The following is a 22,714-nucleotide window of genomic DNA, read 5'->3' as shown; positions in this document are numbered from 1 at the left end:
TGGCCATTTTCTCATAAACCTCCCAACCGATCGCATAAGGGTCGCCTTATGAGATACAACCATATATATTATTTTTCTAAATAAAACGATAACATTTACACCCTGCTTGCTCTACTCATTGATCACGGTACATTCTACATTGTATTAAGCATTCATAATGACAAAATGTGAACCCCCAATTCTATAGGCCTAAGGGTTCTTTTGAACTGTTTCATGATAGGAGATGGTCTTTCATTTGGCAGAATGGTACATAATTACATGACTTAGGCTATATGACAAGAGTATTTGAACATTAGCATGTCATCTATTCTAAAGTAATGCACTTCATGTTTTCCATGTTTTCTCTAAGTTTAGTCCAAAGAATATAACTGGAAATGACAGTGAAACATTATGCTCTCAGAAATAAGGAGTCACACACACATGACATGAGCATGAAACGTTTTGTTTTATTATTATATTGTTGACTATGCCGCATCTCCATGGATGTCCCGACTCCCAAGTAGAAGATGGACGTCACGTCACCAGCACCGGACTTTCTACATGGTGGGATGGAATGTTGAAAAAAATATGATGCGCGCGCACACAGACACACACGTTTAGTGTTAGGCCTACTATGCTAATTTAGACATGATATATTTAGTTTGCTAAAAGATACAATCAAATCAATACAGAACACAATACAACAGCAGCAAGGACTGTCTGATAGTTTCACCTTGCTGGCGCAACAGAGACACGGTGATGATGGGACTGTTTACATCCTGGTAGATATAGCAAACTTGCAATGGGTACTGGTCCAACTGTACTGGTTCAACAAGAGGCAGATTTCACGTGGTCCAAGAAAGAACATGGCTTTGATGTCGTGCTTTGTGATCCAAAGGTAGACAAAAAAGTCGGAAAAGTCCGAACGTAACATTCATGAAGTATTCAGCATTCAGTGTTGCCAGATCTTGTGAGAGAAATAAGCAACCAGGTCTATGAAAACAAGCCCAAAAGAAAATACCTAGGCCAAGAGCACTTTAAACCTAGACATGCATGGGCTATTTGAAAATTGCCGATCTACAAGCTCACAACGCGTAACGATGTGACGCATTGTGAGCTTGTAGATCTGCTATTTTCCAAAAAATCTTGAGGGGAAAAAAGTGCAAAATGTGGAATATGTTTTAAACAGTTTAACAACACATTTTTGGTAGGGTCTCCCTGGCCAATATGTTGGCGCGCAGTGCACAGATGAGGGTCCGTGGAAAAGTACGTGAACATGTTTGAGAACCACTGGTTTAAACAACAATCAAAACATTTGGAAACAAGTCCAAATATCAACTACATTTTAGAAACCAGCCGCTTATAATAAGCAGACATGGCAACACTGCAGAACACTGGAAAGCATGCTTGTTGTTGTTGTTATAGTATAGATCACCCCCCCAAGCAGCCTCTCCTCCCACAAGGAGGGGCAGTGCCCCAAAGCATTATGGTCATTGTAGTAATGCAGCAGTCCAGTCAAACCCTAGTCAAACACACAGACTTCAATTTTTTTCTGGCCATAGGGTGCAAATTTGGAATTTTGCTACTGTTATCTACTACAAATATTATTAACATTGAGTGACTGTAAGTTCTTCCAGGGGTGAAATTCCCCTTTAATGGGTTAAACACTGAGTTATACACTTTATTTCTTTATCTGATCTGTAAGTGTTCAGCTGGTCACTGTTAGACCATATCTGATCTATAAGTGTTCAGATGGTCACTGTCTCATGGTGACTGTTTGCAGTGGTGGAAAAAGTACTGCATTTTTTTTATTTAAGTACAAGTATCAATACCATCATGTAGAAATACTGTATTACAATTATTGAATAAATTATAAACATTAATGGGTGAAGGCTGGTGTGTGTTGGGAGTGTAAATGTCCGATCTCCCGCGGCGGCCCAAATCCACAGCATGAATAATAACCTGCGCTGGTCAAAGGTTTGGAGCGTCTGGTTTATCCTCAACCCAGGATATATATGTAGATCTGCTATTTTCAAATCGCCAATGCAGCCAGATCTGCAATCTTATCTGAATGATTGTTAAAGCAGTTTGTTTAAATTAGTTAATAAAATGTTATATTTTCACAGGGATTATTTATTAGTGTGTTAGATATACATTTTGGAGTGGATACATGTGTCCAGATGTCTGTCAGACGGTCAGACAATGCTGATCCGCATGTCTACAATGGAACAAACGGGTTCAGCCAAAGTCAACAACTGCCTCCGACCTGTCATGAGATCTGATCGTATGATCTTATATATAAGATAATATATAATATATATATATCTTGTTTCCATTGTGGTCCTGTGTATACAGTTCATCAAGTCATATAAAGACACACAATACTATTATGATCAATACTGTGAGCAATAAAGGTATATTTACAGAAACAAACAGTGGGGGTGATATCTTTTGACAAGCTAGAAGACTGGTCTAGGTCCAGTTGCAACAACTTGCAAGGAGTGGTGGAAAAAGTACTCTTTTTTTACTTGAGTAAAAGTATCAATACTGCGATCTGGAAATACTCTGTTACAAGTACAGAATTCAAAATTTACTTGAGTAAAAGTACAAAAGTATTGGTATCAAAATGTACTTAAAGTACCAAAAGTAGAAAGTACTCATTATGCAGAATGTCCCATTTCACAGGTTTCAAATGTATACAAATCTTTTTGAAAATAGCATATCTACAAGCTCACACTTGTGAGCTTGTAGATCTGCTATTTTCAAATAGCCGAAGTCTATATAGGGCTGTACTATAAAGAATACATCACATGGATGCACCTGGGATGTATCATCAGTGTTGTAGCCTGGGGTCATAGGGTGTTTCGGGTCTCGCAACATACAGTACACCCTCGCCCAGGTGACCCAGCCAGGGTTGATCAAGCCCCAACTTACATCCCAGGTAGCTACCCAAGGTCAGTCCTATAGGGAAAGACAGGGCCACTCAGACCGCTTCTCTGGAACTACTCTGCCTGAACACGGGGAGGCTCTGGCACGTGGAGGGACTAGGCTCTGTAGGTGGCCTCCTGGCCGGGCTCCTCCTTCGTCTCACCAGGTCCATGACCTGAGCGCTGTACCAGATCCGCTGTACCATATCCGCTGCACCAGATCCGCTGCACCGCCCCGATCCAAACATTTCCTTCTGGCGTGATGGTTCCTTGGGCCGTTACCACTAGATTGGGCCGTCCAATGGTATTAGCTCCACTTGCGGTTTGCTGGAATGGCCCTCCTAAAGGCTCACCGTGGGTTTGTTGGGCTTCTTCCTCACGGAAGACGCAGCCTGGGGCGCTAACCCATACTGCTCCCGGTATGCCGTCTACATTCCGGCTGTCACCCGTCTCTCCGGTGGTCACCAAACTATTCCTGGTTGTCACGTAGTCTAATTCCTATGAGCCACTATAAATAGAGTAATGTGATGTATATAAAGAATACATCACATGGATGCACCTGGGATGTATCATCAGTATTGTTGTTGCTGAAGTGGTTAATGTATGTTTTGTAATGATATTTTAAATCTATAAAGTAACTAGTAACTAAAGTTGTCCAATAATTGTAGTGGAGTAAAAGTACTATATTTGCCTCTGAGATGCAATGGAGTAGAAGTAAAAGTATTGTAAATTCGAAATATTCCAGAAAAGTAAAAAATACCTTAAAATTGTACTTAAGTGCAGTACTTGAGTACATGTACTTAGTTACTTTACACCACTGGTTGCAACAGACAGGTGCACTTTTATGGCGGTTTTCAAGGAGGGTACTCAGGGTAGGGAGTCACACTGTGATGTCTGGTGGTGGTACTGTAGGGCATTCCACGTTTTGGTGGCATAATAGTAGAATGAATTCATCCCCATGTTTGTGCCAAATCTTGGGGGAATGAGATCAGTGGAGCGCCCTATGGTGGTGTGTCCGTGGGCGTTTCTCACTCTTTTGAGGTAGTTTGACAGGTACATGGGTACTGTGGTCCCTAACCCATTCAGACCGGGAACGCATCTGTGTGTCATTTTTAGATTTCTTTTAGCAGGTATAGTGCTATGAGCTTGTAGATCTGCTTTTTTTTTAAATCATGAAAATGTGTCCAAATATTTGAATATATATATTTTCAAAGCGAACATTTTTACAGTTTTTGGAAAAAACGTATGGGGTTGCAGCGGTTCTCAAACTCTTTTCATGTCAAGGACCCCCAAAATTATAATGAACAGAGCCAGAGGTGATGGAAATAAATCTCTGTGTTACATGTTGTTTTAGTTCATTTTTAATGTTCTCCTCTAAACATATTTGTCACTTAATTAAAACACAATAATAATAATTGCAATTAAAAAATAAACACACAAAACCAATTTGTTAAGTAACGTTACGCCTCAACGTCACTAGCGTTTGAACTTTGAACTGAAAGCTGTTTACAAATAAAAGTGACGTCACGACCAGCTGACCAATCAACAACCAGCAACCAGCGACCAGCTGACCAATTAACGAGCAGGGACAGGACAGCCCGTGCAGGGCGCTGCTGCCACCTGCAGGTACAAAAGGTTCGGCACGGAGCTTAACGTTCAGAACGCTTTGTGACTGTCATAGAATCAGAGCATTTTACCCTGCTTTACAGCATCATTACCTGTTTAACATCACTAACGGACCAGCGCTAACAGAGGATACATCGCCAACTACCAGAGGAATCTCTACAGATTGTTGTCATCAGAAGCCAAGGCTTTTTTTGATCAACGTTTTTCTTGCAGCAGTGTTAATATCTGTTGCTTTTCAACCAGCTTTTTGTTGGAGAGGAGCTTTTTCTTGTTTTGCTCTCGCAACTGTCAACTAACTGGTGAGTTTGATTTATTTTCAAAATCTACACTGTAGCAATCTACACTGTAGCCCCACCCAGGACCCCTGGGGGTCCCTGGACCCCACTTTGAGAACTTAGTGTGTCTCTATTAAGTGTCAGAGTTAAACAGCCTGAATCCCTCCTGAGTAGCAAAGTCCCATGCTAACTCAGCTAGCCTCTCCACCTCAGACACCTTCTGCACCAGCCTATCAGAATGCTCCGGCTGAAGTCTTTGGTCCGTCTCTACTGTGTGCTGCAGGGCTTGAAACTCTGCTGCCACCTGGTGAAAAGAGAGAGGGAAAGGCAGAAACATTGGCGACCCTATAAGAAATAGACGGTATTTTCTTATTGGTTGGATGGCAATGGTTTGAATTCCTGTAAGTAGCATTGTACATGTGAGATAACACAGTCATCGTCTTATTAGTGATGCTGTGGTGCTCAGATGTGAGTTCATCTTCAACCTCTGCTCATGCAGACTCTGCATAGTGCTGCCATGAGAGATGTAGTGATGTGTCGTTCATGATCGATTCGTTCAAAAGAACTAGTTCATTTGCCGTGAACGAGCTCGTTCACTTTCTGAAACTGTTACGTTCACGCGCGACGTAAAAAAACCGCTCCCGCGATGGTGTTTTACACACATTATAAAACATACATTAACCACTTTAGCCCTATTTTATACCTAGGCTATTTGAAAATAGCAGATCACAACGCGTCGCGACACGTTGTGAGCTTGTAGATCGGCTATTTTCAAATATGTTAGTACTTTTACTTTTGGTACTTTAAGTATATTTTGATGCCAATACTTTATTACTTTTACTCGAGTACATTTTTAACACTAGAAAATAGCGCTACTGAACGAGAACGTGAACGAATCATCTGAATGACTCATTGCCGTGAACGTGAACGAAATCGTTCGTTCACTGAAAGGAACTTTTTTTCCCACCACTAGAGAGATGGGCTCAATCCCTCCTATCAGCTGTCTTTCCAGGCTCTGACCGGGGTCTTCAACTAGCTGTCAGCACAGCTGCTCTCTTGACTATTTAAAGGGTCTTTGCAGCAGAGTTGTGCTTAATTAATGGCCTTGCTACTGGTCAAAAGCACACTGGTAATCCCCATTCAAGTGAAGTACCACACATACCTCCTCCTGATGCGACACGGCTTGGCAGAACAACTGGAGTGACATGTAGAACCTCCAATCAGAGCACATGTCCTGCCCCATGCGCTCACAATACTGGCCAATCAGCTCCTCAGGACTGGGGAAGCCCTTCCCGCTCACACCTGAAGGATGATTGAGGATTAAATGAGCAGTAGTAGTGAACAAAGTACTCAATCCCAGTACTTGAGTCAAAAGTATAGATACTCCTGGTCAAATATCAAGTGAAAGTTGCTCTGCCAAATTTGTACTCCATCTGTCAGTACTACTGCCTTAAACATGTAATGTTGCGGTTAGTCGGAATAAACACAGAAGCACCTGCGATGAAGTGGACTAAGAAAGGGGAGGAGCCAAACCCGAGTTCCTGTTTTACACAAAAAGGAGGTCGTGACCCCAGAGGCAAAAACAACAACATATGATTTAGTTTTTTTACCGATCGGTTCCCAGATCGAATTTGTACTGGAGTGAGTCCTTTAAGGTTGACATGCTTCAAAATGCATGAAAAGTACATGCATTTAGAAAGTATTTAAAAGTACAAATTACAAAGTACATTTTGTTTTTAATATCAATGCATTGCTCTTTTAAAAAGGCATTACCCCTCATTTCCCTCTAATACTAGCAGTTGCAACTTTTCTGTTTTGTGAACAAGAATTCAACCCCCCCCCCCCCCGCCCCACACACACACACACACACACACACACACACACACACACACACACACACACACACACACACACACACACACACACACACACACACACACACACACACACACACACACACACACACACACACACACACACACACACACACAGATGAGGGAGAGGCAGCTCTCTTGCCCTTCCATCTATATCTTTCTCCCACATAAAAGCAAGCGAGCACGAGAGCAAACAACTGTGACAGTTTTATGGCACAATCAATCAGTTTGTGGACACACACGCACGCACGCACGCACACACGCGCACACACACACACACACACACACACACACACACACACACACACACACACACACACACACACACACACACACACACACACACACACACACACACACACACACACACACACACACACACACACACACACACACACACACAGTGGTGGAAGAAGTATTCTAAAGGAGTTGTTTAGGAGTTGCACTTATATAGAACAGGATCCACACATCTACTGTTGTTGGTTGGTGTGTGTGTGTGTGTGTGTGTGTGTGTGTGTGTGTGTGTGTGTGTGTGTGTGTGTGTGTGTGTGTGTGTGTGTGTGTGTGTGTGTACCGGCCAGCTGTGAGCAGCATGCGATCACATCTAGCAGTGGGTCTCCTATGGCAGCATGGGTCCAGTCCATCACACACACAACCTCCCACCTGTCTCTGTGGAACACAACACTGCTGACCCTGGATGGACGGACAGACAGACAGAGAATCCATCTACCTTAGTTGCCATGAGTTATTTTCCAAAAACAAGAAAAAACAGGCAAGACATTCAGAATCGTATGAGAGTCCACGAAGAGTCAACGCTTTAGTCAAAACTAAAGTGTCTGATTGTATACGTGAGGTCATTGTATACCTGTAGTCACGGTGCAGTTGTGTGTGTGTTTCAGTGGTGTAAAGTAACTAAGTACATTTTCTCAAGTACTGTGCTTAAGTACAATTTTGAGGTATTTTTTACTTTACTGGAGTATTTCCAATTTTCTGTACTTTTACTTCTACTCCACTACATCTCAGGGGCAAATATTGTACTTTTACTCCACTACAATTATTTGACAACTTTAGTTACTAGTTACTTTGTAGATTTTGATGATCATTACAAAACATACATTAACCACTTCAGCCCTATATATATTTTGGCCATTTGAAAATAGCCGATCTACAAGCTCACAATGCGTCGCGATGCGACACATTGTGAGCTTGTAGATCTGCTATTTTCAAAAGCTTTTTTTTAACATTTTATACATCTGAAAACTTGTGAAATGGGACATTCTGCACAATGAGTACTTTCTACTTTTGGTACTTTAAGTACACTTTGATACCAATACTTTTGTACTTTTACTCAAGTACATATTGAATTCCGGATTTTTACTTGTAATGGAGTATTTTTACATTGCAGTATTGGTGCTTTTACTTAAAGGGCAAGACCACTTTGGTATAGAGGTTTGGTTTGTGTAGTTACCTTGCCATGATGTAACTCCAAAGGTGGACAAGAAATGAAAAATAATTGCTCCATTAATTAGAAATTGATAATAAAAAATAAAGACACTCTTTTAGCCCATAAACGAACACAAACTAAGCTGATTCAGACAATATAGAACATCACCAAACCCAGTACTGTTTATTTTTTTAATAAAAATGTCAACTTCCTGATGATTTTATTATTTGAAGATCCGGATCCGCCGATCCAGTCCAGGTTTTTTTTCTAATAAAAATAGCTAAATCATCAGTAAGTTAACATTTTTATAAAAAAAAAAAAACAGTACTGGGTTTGGTGATGTTCTATATTGTCTGAATTTACTTTGTTTACATTCGTTTACATGCTAAAAGAGCGACTTTGAGAGCTGTTTTACTGTACAATGTAAGTCAATGGGGAGCATATTTTGAATGATCAATTTCTAATCAATGCAGCAATTATTTTTAATTTCTTGACCACCTTTGGAGTTACATCATGGCGAGGTAACTACACAACCCAAACCTCTACCAAAGTGGTCTTGCCCTTTAAGTAAAGAATGTGAAGAATGTTTTTCCACCACTGGTGTGTTTACCTGTAGTCTCCATACAGTAGTGTGTGTGTGTGTGTGTGTGTGTGTGTGTGTGTGTGTGTGTGTGTGTGTGTGTGTGTGTGTGTGTGTGTGTGTGTGTGTGTGTGTTTACCTGTAGTCTCCATGCAGTAGTGTGTGTGTGTGTGTGTTTACCTGTAGTCTCCATGCAGTAGTGTGTGTGTGTGTGTGTGTGTGTGTGTGTGTGTGTGTGTGTGTGTGTGTGTGTGTGTGTGTGTGTGTGTGTGTGTGTGTGTGTGTGTGTGTGTGTGTGTGTTTACCTGTAGTCTCCATGCAGTAGTGTGTGAGTGTGTTTGGAGGGCAGGTGAAGTGGCAGCCAGGTGCACAGTCTCTCCATGACTGTCTCTCTGGATTCCTCATGAGCTGTGAATGTCTGACTGGAGCTCTGAAGAGCTGCGCTTGGTTTATCTGAATTCTGAAGCTTTCTGTAACGCTGTGTCCACGTCCTCACCTTCTGGTCAACAGATAGAACTACAGGAGAGGAGAGGCAGACAGAGTTTGTGAAGAGGCTGGATTTAGAAGTTTTATTTTTTTCTAAAGTTTGAAGCTGGGCTGGTGTGTGTGTGTGTGTGTGTACGTGTGTGTGTGTACCTGGCAGATCAGCAAGGCGTGTGTGCAGTGTGTGTTTGTGGATGCGGCAGAGGGCATCGATCGTGGCCTCATAGACGGCTCTCCTGTCAGAGGGGGAGTGGCCTAACAGGGTGACATCTGTCAAACTCCGCCCACCCCCACCACACACCTCCATCACCTGGAATGGCCCACCTATCACACTGACAAACACACACACATTTTTTTATATATTTTTTTGTTGTTTTGAGGGATTTTTTTAACACTTTATTTAACCCATTAAGACTGGGAAAGCCTATATGTTGTTATACCTTTAAAACCGGGAAAGCATCTGTGTCAAGTTCTTCTGAAAACGTAGGTTAGGATTCAGAAGGCGTTTTAAAATCGGCCTCAGGTCTAAATGGGTTAATAGGTACAGTGGAGACAACAAGTGTCATGCTGTGAGCTTGTATATCTGCATATAAAATATGGAAAAAGTGGTTAAAATGATTGCGATGCTGTTTTAACACTTTTCTTTTTTTTATTATTTATTTGCACGTTGAAAAACAACACATTTTTAGCAACAGCATAATATTGTGTCGGGATGTGCAGGTGAGATTTAGAAAACCCTTTTGGGTTTATAAGGTTAATCTCACCTCACTTAAGAAATAAGTGACCCCCCCCCCGTGACCCCCCCAAGGACCCCTGGGGGTCCCTGGACCTCACTTTGAGAACCACTGCTGTATACATCATTGTTTGTGATGAGGCCTGCTAACATGGTGTCATCTGCATGCTTGATCAGTCTGACTGCTTCAGTCACTAGTGTTATTTTGTTTTGAAACCTTTTCAAATAGCGTAGGCAAAATAAGCCTTGGCTTCAGCCTACACCTTTTACGGCCACTAACATTAGTAGACTTAACTGTATGCATGTCTGTCTGTTCTGTTCAATGGACCGAAATAATAAAAACAACTAACTAACTAACTAGTGTAGTGAAGAGGGATCTACAAGCTCACAACGAGCTTGTAGATCGGCTATTTTCGACACAAGACAAGACATTTGGTGTAGAGGGGGGAAAAGGAGCGGACCTACAGTATTGACCAGAGCCCCGTGGGAACCCAGTCAAAGAAGTATGGTTTAAGTGGATAAACTAACTCACTGACAGCATCATCCATTGAACTCTTACTTCTACATGTGAACTGAAACAGGCCAAGCAAGTGATATTCTGTTTTGTGTGTGTGTGTGTGTGTGTGTGTGTACATTCTCACCGTGGATCCTGACAGTGGTGGATAAGGAATGGCACAGGTAGACCAGAACCACTGAGAGTCTTCAAAACCCTGGAGAGACATTGAGTGTGTGTGTGTGTGTGTGTGTGTGTGTGTGTGTGTGTGTGTGTGTGTGTGTGTGTGTGTGTGTGTGTGTGTGTGTGTGTGTGTGTGTGTGTGTGTGTCAGACAGAGAAACACAGGTCAGTTGTGTTGTATGTTGTATTCTCCACTCTGCTCCTCCTGGTTCCTTGTCTCTCTAATACTGTCCAATCAAACTAGACATAAAAATGTCTAAATACAATGAAAGATGATACATAACAAACGTTAATACTGTATCTGCCTGCACTTTATGAAAATGTCCCAGAAACTGACTGTTAACTCTAAGCATTGTCAACCACTTCTTTATTTCTAAAATAGTCAAAATAGGCGTAATCTACTGTATCACAACGTGTCCCATTGCAACGTGTTGTGAGCTTGTAGATCGCCTATTCTTTGGGACTGCTACTTTAGGTGCCGTTCACACATCTCCGTATTAAATGAACCGGACCAAAGAAGCAAGTGGACTGTGGTCCCTTTAAAACGAACCAAACAGTCCTGGTGTGAACGAGCCCTTAATCCTTGTTCACTAATTAATAGGTTGGGCTGTTAAGATCATATTAATACATATTTAACTAATTGATTAATCAAAATGCCAATTAATCACTGCAAGTCTGATTAACGTGAATGTATGTGTGTTCATTATTGGAACTTACATAGTCAAGACAACTGCAAATCAATAAAACGATTGGTAGATTACTTTTTATTTCTTATTTTTTTATGCATAAGCAATGAAGCAGAGGGCTGACCTGAGTTCTGTGTCAAGGCAGGTTGCCCCCAAAGGCCCTTCCTGTTGGGTTCTGATGAGGAGCTGCTGCCCTCTAGAGGACAAGAGGTGTAATGTAGGCCTGATCTTCTGTAGGGATACTGCCTCTACGATAAAATAACAACATTAAAGGAGGTGTAAGTGATATTTTGTTGTAAAAGAACAAATGTTAAAGCTCTATATTCCATCTCTCCAGCTCTTTAGTAAACAGAACTTACTTTTTCAGGTTGGAATACCAATTTTATCCAGTCAGGAGAGAGAACCCCACGCATGTGCGTGCGTGCGCATGCATCTGTTCTGAGCTAATCTCGCAAACTACTGGACTCATCAGTGCCACATTTCTTGTGCACACTGTCAGTAGGCCAACTTTAACTTCATCCACATACATTTTATTAGTTTAATATTGGCAGAATCTGCTTTGTTCTTTGAATTGTTTCTGCGCTAAAAGTGATTCGAGACCTGTTGTGTTACATACAATGAGAGTGTAGACGGAGAGACAGATGAGCGATACTGGTAAACATAAACAATTTGGACTTCTATCATGGTCATGTTGTCTACACAATCCAAGGTTTTTCCAAAGTTCAACATCATTTTAAACCTTAGCATCCATATTCTGGGGGGAACATCTGCCCCAAAAAAGCTGATTTGCTACGCGTTGTGAGCTTGTAGATTGGCTATTTTTGGCGAAGATATTTTGGATAGAGGGGGGAAAAAGAGTGCACCAAGTACAGAGCCAACTCAAGTCAAATAAGTATAGAGGGTTTAAGACATCAACTTTAAGTGGTTACCATGACACTCTTTCATCCATACCTGAAATGTCCAGGAGGTGTCGCTGTGTTCTGAGGTAGTCTGCCAACCGCTCTTTGATTGGCCGGCTGGCTGTTAGGTGCCATCCTATTGGCTGAGAGTCAGACGGCTGACCTCTGATTGGCTGCTGAGTGGACCGATGGGACGTGTCTGGGGTCACGGTCCGTAGAGGGAGACGCAGCAGCTCTTCCAACTCCCGCACTGCTGTGGCTGCATCTGTCACCTGGTGAGACGAGGTATCATCATTTAACTCATTTAGTGCCACTGGACGTAAAATACGTCCAATGTAATAAGCCCTGTGCCACAGGACGTAAAATACGTCAAAAAAAAAAAAAAAAAAAAAAAAAAAGTTTTTTTTTTTTTTTTTTTTTTTTTTGGAAAACAATGTTCAGAACGCAAGATATGATGATTTGAAAATGTTCTGCTCCATTCACTTCTTGTTTAACTTCTTACTGAAAAAGGCTGTATCTCGGCTCCTAAGCACTTTTTTTTTACAATGAATTCTGGCCAGTGGCACTGAATGAGTTAAAGGGATTCTAGGCAAGTTCAGAGATCAAAAAAAGAAAAAAACTGTTGTCAAACACCGCCTCTCCACTGCCCCCTCCTCCTCATCAGCAGTTCGTTTCCCCGACCACCAGGGGGTGACGCAGGGGGGACTTCTGAACGGGCCATGCCGAAAATAGGTTGCTTTACAATGCGTGTCACTGCCCGCCCGGTCCGCCCCTGCCGATTCTCTGAATTTTTTTTTTTAAATAGGCTCTGTCATGATAAATTGACCACATATATGAAGTTAAACAACTAAATTCTATCCAAAAGATATCTTAACAGTACATTCCGTGCCTCAAAAAATAAGTTTGAGAGCGTTTTAAAACCGAAAGTAAAAAGTAAAAACAGCGCAGCAGAACGTCCCGGATACCCGGATGTCAAAACATAAATAGTAGGGAAAATACGGATTTCAGAAAGGGGGCTGTGTTTCAATGCAGGAGAACACCCCAGCATCATTATATAGTGGCTGATAGAGGGAAAAAAAAAATATATATATATATATATATAAAATAAAATAAAATTGGCTTAATGTTGCCTAGAATCCTTTAAGCATCCAATCATGATAGCTTTATTCAGACAGACAGCAGGAGAGCTGAGAGGGAGGCAATGTAAACGTATAGTTTTTTCATGGCAATAAAGCCCAGTTGAATTGAATTGGGAGACAGTGTAGGAGACAGACGGTAGGAAAGTGGGGGGGGATACGGTATAGGAGAGACAGACAGCAGGAGAGCTGAGAGGGACACAGTGTACGACAGACAGGCTGTAGGAGAGCTGAGAGACAGACAGTGTAGGAGAGACAGACAGTAGGAGAGCAGAGAGGGACACAGTGTACGAGAGACAGGCTGCCTGTAGGAGAGCTGAGAGACAGACAGTGCAGGAGAGACATACAGCAGGAGAGCTGGGAGGGAGACAGTGTAGGAGAGACATACAGCAGGAGAGCTGAGAGGGAGACAGTGTAGGAGAGACATACAGCAGGAGAGCTGAGGGAGACAGTGTAGGAGAGACAGACGGTAGGAAAGCTGAGAGGGAGACAGTGTAGGAGAGACAGACGGTAGGAAAGCTGAGAGGGAGACAGTGTAGGAGAGACAGACGGTAGGAAAGCTGAGAGGGTGACAGTGTAGGAGAGACAGACAGTAGGAAAAGTAGGAAAGCTGAGAGAGGGACGTGTGTGTGTGTGTGTGTGTGTGTGTGTGTGTGTGTGTGTGTGTGTGTGTGTGTGTGTGTGTGTGTGTGTGTGTGTGTGTGTGTGTACCTGTATGGTGGTGATACCAAGGTGGGCGGCAGCGTTTACGTTGAAGATGAGATCATCGAGGAAGATGGCGCGCTCTGGGCCCACGCCCAGTCTGTTCAGACAGAGCTCAAAGATCTGTGGGTCTGGTTTACTGACCCCCTCTGTCACTGACTGGACTACCTACGCACGCACGCACACGCACACGCACGAGCACACACACACACACACGCACACACACACACACAGGGGTTTACACTTACAATTAAGGTATTTAGCAGATGCTCTTATCCAGAGTGACTTACAAGTGCGAGATCGGAATAAGCAGAGTAAGCTAGTTAATAAACAAGGTAAATAATCACATAAATACATTAGAGTGCAGAGAGAGAACAATGTAGTGCTTCAAAGAAACTAGGATATCAGGTACACAATGAACCTAGCATCTGTCTAAACAACATGGTATCTACATTCTGTACATTTGAAACTATAGGTTACCAGGTAAAAACAATGAACCTAGCATCTGTCTAAATAACATGCTTTCTAAATCACATTCTTAACACTTTTAGGAGTCAGTAGAGTACATGTAGTAGTTGTCATATAGAGTTGGTGTCGGCTAGTCTACACCCTCGCATTCATCGTCTCAGATCGCATCAGAGAACATAAGAACACGCACGCACGCACGCACGCACACACACACACACACACACACACACACACACACACACACACACACACACACACACACACACACACACACACACACACACACACACACACACACACACACACACACACACACACACACACACACACACACACACACACACACACACACACACACACACACACACAAATGTATTGTTGTGAGTGAATTGGACTGATTGCGTATGAGGAATCCCACCACATCAAAGGTGTTGGGATCTAAGGGCATGAAGGGTTGTCCATTAGGCAGCAGGAAGTTATTGGTAAGCAGTGCTGTCTTCAGACCACTTCTGCGGATGCTGTGTACCGCCTCTGACATCACTGGAATAGGCCTGCTCATGGGCCCACTGATGAGGGCAGAGTAGAAGGAACCAATAGGAACCGGGCACCCTGCCTGGGGGGCGGGACAACAGGAAGATGTCGGTTAGGAAAACTGAAGTAACAATATCATGTTTTTGTTGAATGTTATCTTCAAGGCATTGCTGCTCCGAATTAATTTCACCAACTCCAGCTCCAGTTCATATGTGGCAATTAAAGTGATTTGGATTCTGTCACATAATGTTGTTTAAAATGTTTATTTTATATTTTTTCCGACAATGTAATCTTCCTCAGGGTTTAGACTCTAAACCCTGAGGAAGACTACTTGTCGAAACGTTGGTTGTACATTTTAATAAACTTTTACATCGTGGCTAAGAGATGTGCGGCCTCATCCTCGTCAACTGATGACGGGAATACACAGAAACTAAGAGAAACTCTCTTACAAGACTGGTGATGAGAAATGAACTCACCAGGTCAGAACAGAGCTGGCTGAAGGCCTGGATGAAGTGCTGGACTCCTATCTGGCCTCTCATGAAGCGGTGCCACACTCCGTCCCGCCCCCCCGCTCTGATAGCGCGGCCCAACGTACCCTGAGGTACACCGTACTGACACTCAAACTCTGGACAGGAATGAGAGAGAGAGTGATTTTTCTCAGTGATTATTCTATCGATTATGTTTACAATTAATCAAATAATCGAGAAGGCTATCTGATTTCCAATAATCTAAAAAGCTTCATTTTGACAATACCAATATGTCTTAACTTAACTTGTGTTTGTGTGTGTGTGTGTGTGTGTGTGTGTGTGTGTGTGTGTGTGTGTGCAGGGGCGTCACATGGGGGGGTGTAAGTGGGACTGAGTTACTAGGGCCCAAAAAAAAATATATATATATTTTCTTTTTGTCTTTTTTAAAGAAAAAAAAATCATAGGGGGGCCCACAGTGAATCTTTGTCCCCAGAGCCCAGAATTTGGTGCTACGCCCCTGTGTGTGCGTGCGTGCGTGCGTGCGTGCGTGACCGAAACCCACCACATCTTGGTGACCGAAACATTGCGTCCTTTAATACATTCTCTCTTGTACTGTGCAAGTCAGACAGTGTGCAGGTGCTGTTTTCCTATGATCATTGTATAGTGCTTGTATTTGTTGATGACATGCATTATTGTGTTAATTTCTTATGCCATGTTGATGAATTGAATACAAAGGAACACAATGGAAACAAGTCCCCAGGACCTTTTTTTTGTGTTGTCCTTTTAGCCTTAGGGCCCTATTTTGCGTGTCTTAAGTACCAGGGGTCTATTCCACGAAACCTGGATTAGGGATAAACCGGGTTTAATCGGCTATCCTGGCTCAAATTATCCAGGAATCGGTTCCACGAAAGCTGAGTTAGCTCAGCAGATTAACTTAGCCAGTAAACCTGGATATGTTTATCCATGATCCTGTTTCACAAAAGAAAATTGAAGCAATCCTGCCTTAGTTACCATGGCAATTTAGCTGTGAAGTTAGCCTGGTCCGGACCAGGCTAACAGCCAAGCTTTATTAATCCAGTGCCTTGTTCTTCAAGTTTTGTGAAATAGCTGTTAGTCCAATGACTCCAATCATAAACCAATAAGTTTTTCCACACTTATTCAATTCTTATGCGAAAATCGAAGATCTACAAGCCCGAAATGTTTTTGTCTTATGGCGGCCGGGGGTCCCCGGCCCCCCATGGACCCCCGCCCACATGGACCCCCGCCCCGTGGACCCCCGGCCCCCTGTGTACCTCCGGACCCCCGACCCCGTGGACCCCCGTATACCCCGGACCTCTGTTGGGGGTCAACGGGGGTCCGGGAGTACACGGGGGGCCGGGTACTCCCGGACCCCCGTTGACCCCCGGCCCCCCGTTGACCCCCGGCCGCCAAAAGGCAAGCTTTTCACTTGTAGATCTTCGATTTTAGAAATTAGAAATTTATTCTAGTGTGTAATTATAATTCCAACATTCATTTAAACTCCTTATGTTTAAGCCTAACTGAATTATATATTTATGGATTTGTATATAAATTAATTGCATATTTTTGGACAACTTGTGCATTTAATTTGTCTGCAATACTTTGCCAAGCTTTCTCCCTGGATCTATATTTATTGCGGCTGTGTTTCCTCTCTTGCTTATTATACATTTTACTTCCTTGTATGATTCCATGAGCTGCTGCAGTGCTGCTGTTCAGCCACAGAGAAGAACGCTGCTCTGGTTTTGGGCTCCATGATTGGTCAAGTTCAAGGATTCTGCTATCGACTTTCATGGTCTTTTATAGGAATATGTGAACTCATATTCAGCCTGGTTTAACGATCCTGGCTCGACAAACCTCTCCTTCTCAGCCCGGCTTGGCGTTCGTGGAACTGAATAAACCAGGCTGAACAGCGCAGGCTTGTCAAACCTGGATTTGCCTTTCAAACCAGGATAATTTAATTCCGCTTTCGTGGAATAGACCCCTGGTCTGATGACTTAACTTGAGACCTGGAGGTGTGGCCAATGCTGTTTGGCCACTCAAAATACGAAACAGCATTGGCCACGCCTTCAGGTCATAAGTTAAGTCATAAGAACTGGTACTTACCAGTGCCATCTATTAGAGAGTTACGCCAACTCCGTTCACTTCTTCGGGCCAGGTCTTCTACATACACATACATTGGCGAATAGTGACAAATCCCTAAACCGGAAGTTCATGGAATGCATTGAAGTCGACGGCTCCTTGCCACTATTTCCAGCTACATGAACCACGTGACCGACGCTGTTTCTGACCCCTCATTGGCGCAACTCTCTAATAGAAGGCTCTGGTACTTACGACACGCAAAATAGGGCCCTTAATGTCTTACAGTACCATGTGCTGTTTACGTTTCGGAATAATAAAGTATTCAATCAATACATTAAATAAAAGGGTTTGCTTCATTGTTTGCTTCACGTACACACCTGTCACCAAGACATTTTAATCTGGTGTGCGAAGGCTTTTTAACAGTTGTGTGTGTGTACTGTGTAGCAGAAATATTATCATGCTCCATTTGGTACAACCTGTTGCCAAAGCGACAGGCGATGGCAGGAGGACTCCATACATGTCGAAGATGACCGCCTCGTAGGGGGGCGGGGACGGGGGCGGGACAGAACAGGAGGAGCGGGAGGAGGAGGAGGAGGTGTGTGTCAGCGGACGTCCTGTCCAACGCAGGGACCTCCTTGAGGAGCACAGCCTCACAGCGTGATCACCCTGCACACGCACCGCCATCATCATCCTCACAACGTCAACTCCCAGCGCGCGCATCTTCATCCTCTGAGGGAAATGCAAACAGAGCAGTGGTGTAAAGTAACTAAGTACATTTACTCAAGTACTGTACTTAAGTACAATTTTGAGGTACTTTTGCTTTACTGGAGTATTTCCAATTGTTACTTCTACTCCACTACATCTCAGAGGCAAATATTGTACTTTTACTCCACTACAATTATTTGAAAACTAGTTACTAGTTACTTTGCAGATATAAATTATTACATTATAAAACATACATTAACCACTTTAGCCCTATTTTATACCTAGGCTGATCTACAAACCGATCTACAAACTCACAACGCGTCGCATCGCGACGTGTTGTGAGCTTGTAGATCTGCTATTTTCAAACATTTTAGTACTTTTACTTTTGGTACTTTAAGTACATTTTTATACCAATACTTTTGTACTTTTACTCAAGTAAATTTAGAATTCCGGACTTTTACTTGTAATGGAGTACTTCTATATTGCAGTATTGATACTTTTACTTAAGTAAAACATTTTAATACTTTTTCCACCACTGAAACAGAGTGATCAGAAGCAAGTAGAAGAGACTAGTAAATTAGGGCTGTCACGATTAAGAAATTGTACTTGATGATAAATTGTCACTCAAATAACCGATTAAAGATCATTGTGTATCTGCTGTTGAACATTGGAACATTATGGATAAAACATACATTTGTTTGGCCTTTAGGCTACCGTAAATAAAGGTTGCACAGGGCAATGACTTTATACTTTTAAAAAAAAACATTAAATAGTGTAAATAGACGATCCATGCCTTGTAGATCTGCTATTTCCACTGTTTTTGAAAGTGTTTTAAAAAAATATGAAAATTTTTAAGGATCTTTCTGGAAGAGCAGGTAAGACCAACTACAACCACCGCATTTGTTTTAGTTATTGATTATTATTATTATAAATATTTTAAAACCTGTTTATTGAATTCTCAATTGACAAACATATTTGTACAGATATATTTCTATTGATTATTAGATATTGTATTAACATACTCTTACCATACCAGACTGGTTAAAATAATGTTTTATTCACACAAAAAATATGGAGATTATCGGAACATCGACAATGTATGCCTCCAAGCTGATCAATTCTTTTTTATTAATGCCGGCATGTTTTTTCTGACAGTTGCTCATTGCAACACAATGGTGTCATGTGTCCATGCTGCTGCAAAGGTAAAGATATGGAGCACCGCTATTAATTTTAAAATGTTGCAAATTACAATTATAATTTATTTAGTATTTGGCAGACACTCTTATCCAGAGTGTAATGTTCAAAACATTTCGGGTAGGTATGCATGTCTTTTTACGGTGTCACACATAGGGTCCGAGCCGTCTAGAAGAGGGTGTGTGTGTGTGTGTGTGTGTGTGTGTGTGTGTGTGTGTGTGTGTGTGCGTGCGTGTCAGAGATAATAAATAAAAGAGTTGAAAACCAGTGCAGGCCTACCCTTTTTCCACACTGAAAATGTATCAGGAATCGACAAAGAATTGGACCAATAAGCAGAATCGTTAATGCCACTGGTATTGACTATCAATATCAATAGTATCATGCTATCGTAATAATATGAATATATTATCAATTCCCATCCCTGCACACCAAGGTTCAAGGTTCAAGTTCAATGTTGCTTAATATTGTTACACTGTGTATGGTACGCTGTCCTACAAAGACAAAGAGCAGTAACTACGGGAAAAAAACCTGATGAATGGGTTTAAAAGTGTTTCAACTGGTCAGACAAAAAATATATCTATATATATATATGTCACAGCAGGGTCCCCACACATTTTTAGCAATGAATTTCCAAAACTTTTCCAAAACTTTTCCAGAATATTTAGCCCAATTTCCAGGCCTATATAACAATCATTCAGCGCAATAATGTGTCTCTTACTCCTATGTAGAATGCCCAAAGATAGGCAGTGTAGCAAAAATAAAGCATAGAATATAGAAAAGTACAATTTCATTCAAAATTTCGTGCAAAATTAGGGCATAGCTCACTGGAAGACTCATTATGGCATCCGTATGACTTATTTTATTTAAATAATATATGCCATCACACAGCCCGTTCGGCGAAAAACTACTTATGTTACATATTTCGTGTAATGTTTATGAAAATGTTTTGTATTAACAAAATCAATAGCCAAAAACAATGCATAGCCAAATATTTTTCCAGGACCCTTGATACATTCCAGGACCTTTGATCAATTCCCAAACTTTTCCAGTACTGGATTTTTTTTTTTTCAATTTCAAAATATTTCCAGGAATTTCATGACCGTGGGGACCCTGTCACAGATAGTGATATTACTCAAATGTTAAATCTGTTCTTGAGGTAATTGTTTATCCCCCAAAATCACGAAGGCTTTGGATACACAAATAAGTCGGTGTGTGTCCAAAAACGTAGTTACTGCACTTTGGCTTTGTAGGGCAGAAAGTTTCCGGAAACATATTTTTGTTCTGTCCTCTGACATTGTAGGAATTATAATCATAGTAAATCATAATATACAACAAGAATTAATAGGGGGGGAAATTAATAATCAAAGAATAGCAACAATATAAGAGAAATAACAGTTTGTCCATTGGTCCTAGTGCTTAAGGTGCTTAGGTTCACCACACACACACACACACACACACACACACACACACACACACACACACACACACACACACACACACACACACACACACACACACACACACACACACACACACAGTGCATCAGTATTGTCAGAAGGGGCATGACATGATGACATATTACTAGTTATTAACTAGCTGTAGAATACAACTCTCGTAGACGTATTTATGATTCTGACGTTTTCAATCTACGAGAGTTGTAGGGTTCACGCCCCATGGACACAGGGACTTTCTGCACTATGCCCCGTAGACACTCCAAACATGTACAAATTGAAAATAAAGGTGCTTACCCCCAAGCCCGATGTTAACTGTCTCTACGCGGGAGTTTAATGTAATATATTTCAATAAAGAAGTGTTTTAATGCCGTCTGTGGCCGATTCTGTCGGAAGTTCCCAATGGGCGGTAGTGACGGGTAGTGACGGGGCGCATCCGGTGAAACCCGGATTTACACTCAATGTAAACAGGAAGTAAACGAGGGTGAAAAAATGGCGTTCGACCACAGACGGCATTAAAACACTTCTTTATTGAAATATATGGATTATTACATTAAACTACTACCCCGTAGCGAGAGTTAACATTTGGGGCTTTGGGGTAAGCACCTTTATTTTCAATGTTTACATGTTTGGAGTGTCTACGGGGCATAGTGCAGAAAGTCCCTGTGTCCATGGGGCGTGAACCCTACAACTCTCGTAGATTGAAAACGTCAGAATCATAAATACGTCTGCGAGAGTTGTATATTCTACAGCTAGTTATTAACCACATTAACCCTGTCTCTATTTCGGCCATGTAATTTTCAAAAATGTAAAATACCGCAAATACCACATCTGCAAGACACTACAAAGCAAATAAAACAAAACTGTTTACTTTACACTTCAGAAACACGTGTACTGTGTGTGCGTGTGTGTGTGTGCGTGTGTGTGTGTGTGTGTGTGTGTGTGTGTGTGTGTCAGTCAATCATTCAGCCAGCATCTCCATTCACAGTATGTGTGAAGCTCTAATACTTTACCACTTACTTCCAGCACTGTCCTCCCTGAGTTTACATTTATTTATTTACAAAACGCATCACACAGAAACTACAAACTATAAAGCTTTTGTATTACAGGTTTTAGGTAATTAGCCACATTTGCATTAGGCAAAAATGATCAAAATCCATAGACTGTTTATATTTGGTAAAGCTTCTCTGTTTACGTCTAACCTCGCATCGCCAACTAAGGCTTCTGGTTTCTATTTACCGTTCAGGGCTCAGATCCGGTATAGAACCCGCCTACTGTATCCGGTAATCTCTATGCACACAAACTCACTCACAGGCTATTTTCGTATCCTCTCTAGACCGGATCTGCAAGCTGCAAAGTGAATAGACTTATGATGGACTTCCCACCTTTAGACTGGTCACGTGACCCTCCCACGTATACCGAGGGACCGGACGGGGTGACGTCACTTAACTTGGTGCCAGCGTTGCCATGTCTGCTTATTATAAGCAACTTTGGCCTTGTTTTTGTTGCTTTGGTTTAGTTGCTTGTAAATAATTGTAAATAGTTGCGGGTTGCGGTTTTTTGGGGCTTGTTTCTTAAGTGCAGTAGCTAATTTGTGCGGGGGAAACAAGACCAAATGTTTTTTTTAAAACCAGTGGTTCTCAAATATTTTAATGTCATGGACCCCCAAATTAATATGTATTTGTCCCTTGACCCCCATCTGAAAATGTTTTGTGCCACCAAATTTGTGTTCACCTTTTCTCCACAATTTTTTAGGAAAGCAGATCTACAAGCTCACGTCGC

At 41.9% G+C, this 22,714-nt stretch overlaps 1 protein-coding gene across 3 annotated transcripts; it reads right to left on the bottom strand.

Annotated features, from left to right (window-relative positions):
• Positions 1–4,251: 4,251 nt before the first annotated feature.
• On the bottom strand, positions 4,252–22,129 carry LOC308084161 (acyl-CoA dehydrogenase family member 10-like). Of its 3 annotated transcripts, none has more exons than XM_080426696.1 (13): positions 21,946–22,129; positions 18,059–18,311; positions 15,495–15,643; positions 14,906–15,100; positions 14,029–14,187; positions 12,234–12,453; positions 11,407–11,530; positions 10,563–10,631; positions 9,342–9,520; positions 9,011–9,221; positions 7,256–7,374; positions 5,970–6,109; positions 4,252–5,111 (listed from the first exon to the last, which is right to left on the bottom strand). In XM_080426696.1, the coding sequence occupies exons 2-13, from the start codon at positions 18,306–18,308 to the stop codon at positions 4,941–4,943; spliced, it is 1,986 nt and encodes a 661-aa protein (XP_080282822.1). In that variant the 5' UTR covers positions 18,309–18,311; positions 21,946–22,129; the 3' UTR covers positions 4,252–4,940. The 3 variants fall into 3 exon arrangements, with proteins under 3 accessions (XP_080282822.1, XP_080282821.1, XP_080282823.1); XM_080426695.1 differs by having other exon boundaries at positions 21,953–22,129; XM_080426697.1 differs by lacking the exons at positions 9,342–9,520; positions 10,563–10,631; positions 11,407–11,530 and having other exon boundaries at positions 21,953–22,129.
• Positions 22,130–22,714: the final 585 nt, after the last annotated feature.

This window comes from Gymnoscopelus braueri, assembly GCF_963280865.1.
Source record: "Gymnoscopelus braueri genome assembly, chromosome: 4".
NCBI classification, from domain to species: Eukaryota; Metazoa; Chordata; class Actinopteri; order Myctophiformes; family Myctophidae; genus Gymnoscopelus; species Gymnoscopelus braueri.
Note: the sequence above shows the minus strand (reverse complement) of the source record. Positions and strands in the feature narration are given on the sequence as shown.

What these genes read in the sequence shown, in the direction of transcription:
- LOC308084161 (XM_080426696.1), bottom strand. Translation starts at nt 18,308, where the DNA reads ATGAAGATGCGCGCGCTGGGAGTTGACGTTGTGAGGATGATGATGGCG. An exon ending in ATGCTGCTCACAGCTGGCCG is followed by an intron (nt 6,110 to 7,255) that starts GTACACACACAC and finishes ATCATCCTTCAG; the next exon opens with GTGTGAGCGGGAAGGGCTTC. An exon ending in CCGTGTCGCATCAGGAGGAG is followed by an intron (nt 5,112 to 5,969) that starts GTATGTGTGGTA and finishes TCTTTTCACCAG; the next exon opens with GTGGCAGCAGAGTTTCAAGC.